The sequence below is a fragment of the Sinocyclocheilus rhinocerous genome, unplaced genomic scaffold (genome assembly GCF_001515625.1).
Source record: "Sinocyclocheilus rhinocerous isolate Xijiao unplaced genomic scaffold, SAMN03320098_v1.1 scaffold1043, whole genome shotgun sequence".
Classification (NCBI taxonomy): Eukaryota; Metazoa; Chordata; class Actinopteri; order Cypriniformes; family Cyprinidae; genus Sinocyclocheilus; species Sinocyclocheilus rhinocerous.
In genome coordinates, this window is record NW_015642610.1 from 2467235 (window position 1) to 2473658 (window position 6424).

At 34.9% G+C, this 6424-nt stretch overlaps 1 protein-coding gene across 1 annotated transcript; it reads right to left on the minus strand.

Annotated features, from left to right (window-relative positions):
• Positions 1 to 2651: 2651 nt before the first annotated feature.
• Positions 2652 to 5949, minus strand: LOC107756287 (protein FAM163B-like). Its single transcript, XM_016573312.1, has 3 exons — positions 5875 to 5949; positions 3194 to 3309; positions 2652 to 3104 (listed from the first exon to the last, which is right to left on the minus strand). The coding sequence occupies exons 2-3, from the start codon at positions 3284 to 3286 to the stop codon at positions 2652 to 2654; spliced, it is 546 nt and encodes a 181-aa protein (XP_016428798.1). The 5' UTR covers positions 3287 to 3309; positions 5875 to 5949.
• Positions 5950 to 6424: the final 475 nt, after the last annotated feature.

Genomic DNA, 6424 nt, shown 5'->3' on the forward strand with positions numbered 1-6424 from the left:
TGGCTGAAGATGGCTGATTTAGTACTGTACATCCAAACACAGGCTGAGCCTCAAGCCACTGCTGGCTCTTATGCTCTACTGTTTACTTTTATCCGGTTTAACTATGGTTAGACCTAGGCTTATGTTAATTTATTGGTTACAGCAGTAGTTTTATTGGGTTCTCTCATTCTATGTGTGTATCCGATTCATTCTTGTATTTCATTCATTTGATTTTAATTGACAATGAATTTAGCAGAACTTGACATAGCCGAGTCATTTTATTCTTGTCATTGAGTGAGTCTTGACCAGTGTTGGGCAGTAACGCATTACTTAGTAACGCGTTACTGTAATTTGATTACTTTTTTTTAGTAACGGAGTAATTTAACACGTTATAATTTTAATAGTAATTAGAGTATAGTTACAAGCCGAAGTCTCTACGTTACTGCCGCGTTACATTGCTGACAGAATGCAGTGTTTTATAATCTAGAGATTGTAAAAAGGATGTAGCACACGCACTGTCGAGTCAAGTGCCAGTGGATTAGAGACCCGACGCAACAGAGTGCGGCGCGGGACAAGATGGGCGAGTGCTGGTGCGGGCGTGTAGACACTCGTGTGTGTGCGGGATGCGGGAGAATAAAATGATTCACAGGACTCCCGCAAAATAGAAATATCTAAACATAAAAAATATTTATCGGGAGCGTGTATGCTGGGATTTCATAAATTTAATGGAGAAAAAAGTAACGTAACTAGTAATGTAACTAATTACTTTTGAAATAAAGTAATCAGAACAGTAACGTGATTACTTTTAAAAGGAGTAATCAGTAATCAGTAATTTGATTACATTTTCAGAGTAACTTGCCCAACACTGGTCCTGACACTTGAACATGCTATAGTTGAAAATGTATCTGATTCATATATTGTTTCACTAAGACACACTAAACCTAATATATTGTACTACCTTACCTCAAGTACAAAAGGCAATCAAATGTAAGTAATTTGATTTTCTTGTAGAAAAACTTTTGTGTACCTCTCAGAATATTATAAATATTAAATATTATACTCCAATGAAATGCTGTGGTTGTGTTGTTTGGTTGGATATTTTTAGTACAAGTTTTAATATAATTTACATTAATAAAGTGTAAATCAGTGTTATTTTTAGTATTACTCCTATACTATTATAGTTTCAGATCATATTTTGGATTGAATTTTATTTTTATAGTTTCTGTTTTCATTTTCATTTTAGGTAGAATTTTAGTAATTTTGTTGTGTGTTTTTGTCATATTATTAGCTTTTTGTATGTTGATATTAATACGTTTTTATTAAGTTTTATTTTTTTTGTTTTAGTTAAGTACTTCAACTTAAACTAAACAAAAATGAGATATGTTGCCCTGGCAACTAGCTGAAACAAAATACGTTTTATTTCAGTTAATGTTATAATGCATTATAAAAGTAGTTTTAATGCATTAAGTATGCCTTGTAATGCACCCTATAATGCATGGAATGGTCTCATGCGTATTTTTAGTTAAATATAATAACCCTAGTGTAAATTACATTTATTTAAGCTGATTAAGATGATAAAACATTTAATCATTTTTAGGGAGTCGGAAATCATAGTTACTTTCAGCAATATTCATCTGCATAATGGCCATCATACATAACACACACACACACACACACACACACATTTTTCTCTTGTTTGATGTTTTTAATTAACCAATTATAGGTCCTTTTTTCTGCACAAGAACTGATGCCACCTGCTGGCCAGCAAACAGCATGTGCAGTTTAATATGTTAATTTATCACACCACAAGAGCTTGAAACTCGGTGATTAAATTCTCACACAGCCAATGTCAATGTTAACAAATCTTGCATTTATCAACAAATGAAAAAGATAAAAGACAATAACAGATCATTATTCTGGTGACTTCAGAGTTATTTTTGATCAAAATCAATGCAAACTGAGTGGCACTACACGCATAGATGAGAATGCAGAGAATTATAAAATCAGTCAATTATATTACACAATCAGACACACAAATTTACAATCCACATGTAAAACTATGACTGCAGGTGGTATTATCATTTCACAAATTAAATATACCATACATCCACACCATATATATCTTTTAATCGACTATTTCACTACAGCAGTAAATATCTGTGATAGACAAAAGAATGTGAAATATCAAAATTTTACTCCAGTTCTCATGCCCTTAAAAAGCCCTATTAGTTACATAATAATAATAACATATATATATAATAATAAAGCAACTATTTTTATTACACACCGTCAGAAAAGTCTGTATAAATAGGGCACAATGTACAGTGTTAATATGAAGGAATTGATTTTGATCCATATTGATTTTTCACAGGTGTTTCATCCGTATTTTGAATTATGGATTGTGTTTTGTATGTTTTTGGGTTAAAGGAAATATCTGTAAACTTAACAGACAATGTCCTGTATTACCAGTATCTTTTCTGTTTTTCTACAGATTTTTTTTTTTCTAATTGCATCTCAATGATACTAAGCAGCACTGGCATGACTATCCTTCTGATAGATACATACATACATACATACATTTGATGTATTGGATACAATGAATTGAACAACCTGGTACGGCAAAGCAGCACAATAATTGTGAATAACACAATGCTTTAGGTGAATATGAGGTGCTACACATCCGTGCTGATGCTGTGATAAGTCAGCACTTCTTGCATGGTGACAGAGCGGATGAGGTTGAGTTTGTGGAAGCAGGGCGCCTCCATTGGCAGGTCTAATTCCTCCTGCTGCAGTGTCCTGTAGCTGATCCTGCCACCCCCATTACGCAGCCCCTCCTGTGGGCTCATGTAGAGCGGCAGATACCCGAGCAGGACCGGGCAGAAAGTGTACGAGCGGGGCGGTCTGTAGGGTGCGCGCAGGAAGTATTGAGGATAGCTTACTGGTCCGTTGGGCTCAAAGGGCTCTGCAGTCATTAGCAACTGATTGGAGGACGCATATTCAGGGAAATGTTGAAGACTCAGTGGACTCTCAGGTGGACTCGGTTGGCGCGGTGGATTTGGCGATGCCTTGGCAATGTCAGCCTCCTCCTCCCCCTCCTCTGACTCGTCTCTTTTACAGCAGTAATACTAATGGGCAGAGTGAGATGTCACACTCAATATATAAGTAAGTACAGAAGAGGGAGTTACTTATGAGACGAGCAGTAGAGGAGATTTACCTGCAGCCTACAGTAACACAGAACTGTGACAATAGTTAGCAAGATAATGGCAGCCAGAATTCCACCTGTGATGACCACTGTGCCGGCTGTCATTCGAAATCCTCTCCATCAACAAACTAAGCAAACCATAAAGACAAAAAAACAGTGATACGATGAAAATGAATATTTACGATGCTGTAACGACTTGACTGATCAGACACACAATTATTTGTTATATTTAACAAATAATCTTTAAAACCCACTCTGTGAGTTGCATGAACCATCCTCACACTTTAAAGATCACTGATCACAAGATCAGGGCGGCTCTTTTAGATGAGGAAGATGAGGGTGTTGAGCTAGAAGTCTTCTAAGGACCCCTAAGTTTGTGCCAGGCTGCGGCCTGGTCTTTCCATTCACCAAAGATCCTCAGATTTCAGCTGGTTCTCTCTCATCAAGAAAAAATCAGCCAAGATCAACTGGAACCTCAACAAACTGCATCAGGACACTTTTATTCAAATGGGCAAGACATGCAAGTATTAAACTTAGTCTCATTGTTTGATCCATTAAGTATCCCCACCCCTTTTAAAGAAGGGTGTGTTAGAACTAAGAAACTGATGGTTTGCTCAAGGCTGTTGATCTGCTGAATCTCAAACAATACTATAACTTCTTGCATTCCTGTACTCTGCTGTACTAAGCTCTCTTTCCATTGCTAAACTGTATGCATGTGTATGTGTGTGTGTGTGTGTGTGTGTTAGAATAGTTTAAGTGTTTAGTGTAGTTAATAAAGTCTCGTTTGTATCACACTCAAGGTTGTATGTTGTTTTGCTCATAACTGGAGTCCCTAATCATGCATAATTTGTGCATTGTATTGTATAGTATTGTATAGTATTGTACAATAAGGACATTATTTCCCATACCCGGAAATAAACATTTCTTAGAATTAATAAACAATTAACACTGGGTGTTTGCTGGGCAAACAGGTTTGCTGATTGTAATATTCCATTAGCTGATTCAAATATTTATAATTAATTACAACAAGTTATGATTCATTATTAATATTTGCCTTTTTAGCTCATTTGCTACAATGCAAAAAATATTGCCTATATATTACAAAGACTGACACACAGTGAAATGTTTATATAGGACTCAGGTTTAGTGGTCGACCCATATGGCTTTTTATTATGGCCGAAATACACTACCATTCAAAAGTTTGGAGTCAGTAAGATTTTATTTTAAGAAATTAATACTTTTATTTAGCAAGGATGCATTACATTGGTCAAAGGTGACAGTAAAGACATTTATATAGTTACAAAAGATTTCTGTCAAATAAATGCTGTTTTTTTTAAACTTTCTATTCAATAAATAAACCTGAAAAAAAGTAACACACTTTCCACAAAAATATTAAGCAGCACAGCTGTTTTCAACATCGATAAGAAACAATAAGAAATGTTTTTCATCAAATCAGCATGGATTTCTGAAGGATCGTGTGACACTGAAGACTAGAGTAATGACTACTGAAAATTCAGCTTTGCCATCACAGAAATAAATTACATTTATAATATATTCAAATAGAAAAGAGTTATTTTAAATTGTAATAATGTTTTCACAATATTTCTGTTTTTGCTGTATTTTTGATCCAATACATGCAGCCTTGATGAACAGAAGAGATTTCTTTCAAAAACATTATCAATTTTACAGCAGACCCCAAACTTTTAGTGTTAAAACAAATGAAATTATAATCTCACAATGGTCAAATAGCAGTATATTGGTCTATTACTGTACTATACTAGCACTCATGATGCTAAAGCACTATAGCTATTGTTGAAATTACATGTACATCTGATGCCTTTTTCATGCTCTTTGATTTCAGTATTTACGGAACATTACAGCAGTGGAATAATAAACTGGTCAATGATGCATTAAATGATTTTCCATAAATAGCACATTTGCACAGTTTCAACAGGATGTCTAAGGAATGATGACATGTAACATGTCCATATACATTTACAAAGCTCAGGTTATTCAGTTATAATTAGCCACAAATCCGTGTCAGTAGTCAGTGTTGTTCACTGTTACAAATAATCCTGTCTCTGTCTATGTGAAATGCTAATGAAGGTGCAACTGGACACAAGTGAATCAGAAAGGGCCCCTCAATAAGACTTTTAGATTTTATGATGACAGTATTTGGTCTTACCTCAGGCCAGAGACTCATTCGAGCCCACATAAACTAGTCATCCATTCGCACAAATCACTGGCAAAACATTATATATCCAAACCTAAAGGTCATCATCAGTTAAGAATATTAAACTTTTGAAAATTACACTGTAACATTAACTCAAATACTCAGAAATCGGTTCCAACGTCCCTCAGATCTCACAACAAATAATGAAATTATTCTCTATAATTTGCGTCACATCTCTATAACCCTATCAGGCTGATGTGTAAAAAAAAGAGACAGTCTATACTTAGATTTGAAATCTTTTGACAACTTTTAGTCAGCTTTTAATTCAAATTATTTAGCGTTTTTACAGTTTTAAATGTGAACTAAATACTATGTCTTGTAAATAGGCTAATATCTATAATACAAGCGACCCGTAATGAATATTATTAATATACTAATAATTACATTTTTGTAATATAGGTAAATGTGATATAAATCCATCTTAAACTGCATTACCTCAGAAGAGATTTTGTATACTTACATTATAGTATTTACAGAACATAGGGCAGGTGTCCAACGCATCCGGCGAACTTAACCACAAACTACCCACAAAATCGCTTTCACGAGGTCACATCTCCAGACGGAATGCAATTCCTGTAATAATAAAAGATCAATGAAATTATAGGCGATGATAAGAGCTGAACTTCATGAGCACTGTAGCTGTGAGCAGAAGAGCGTCCGCTGGAGTCACGCACGTCCCACATCAGTGTGTGTCAACCTCTCCCCACTCATCACACTGTTATTCTGTTATTCACTCATACACTGGAAGCCAAGTCCCCGATTCCACTGATAGTGACTAAATCCTTTTAATCCCTTTAATATCAATTTCAGAGGTGGCAGCATACTTTATAATATGAATTTGAACTTTCATATAACAGCTGCAGGTTGACTGATTTGTTATTTAAATGTTTAAGATGAATATTACTGTGTTAGTGGACAAGATATCCTCAAGATCTGGATTACTTAAATTTATGCTGTTATTTTATTCAGATAAAAGATTATATAGTTTTGATTGAGGATGTTGCTGAACA

Bases quoted from the DNA above. Each gene is read 5' to 3' on its own strand.
- LOC107756287 (XM_016573312.1), bottom strand. From the start codon at position 3,286: ATGACAGCCGGCACAGTGGTCATCACAGGTGGAATTCTGGCTGCCATT. The intron at 3,105-3,193 runs GTAAATCTCCTC...TCTGCCCATTAG, and splicing joins TGTGTTACTGTAGGCTGCAG to TATTACTGCTGTAAAAGAGA.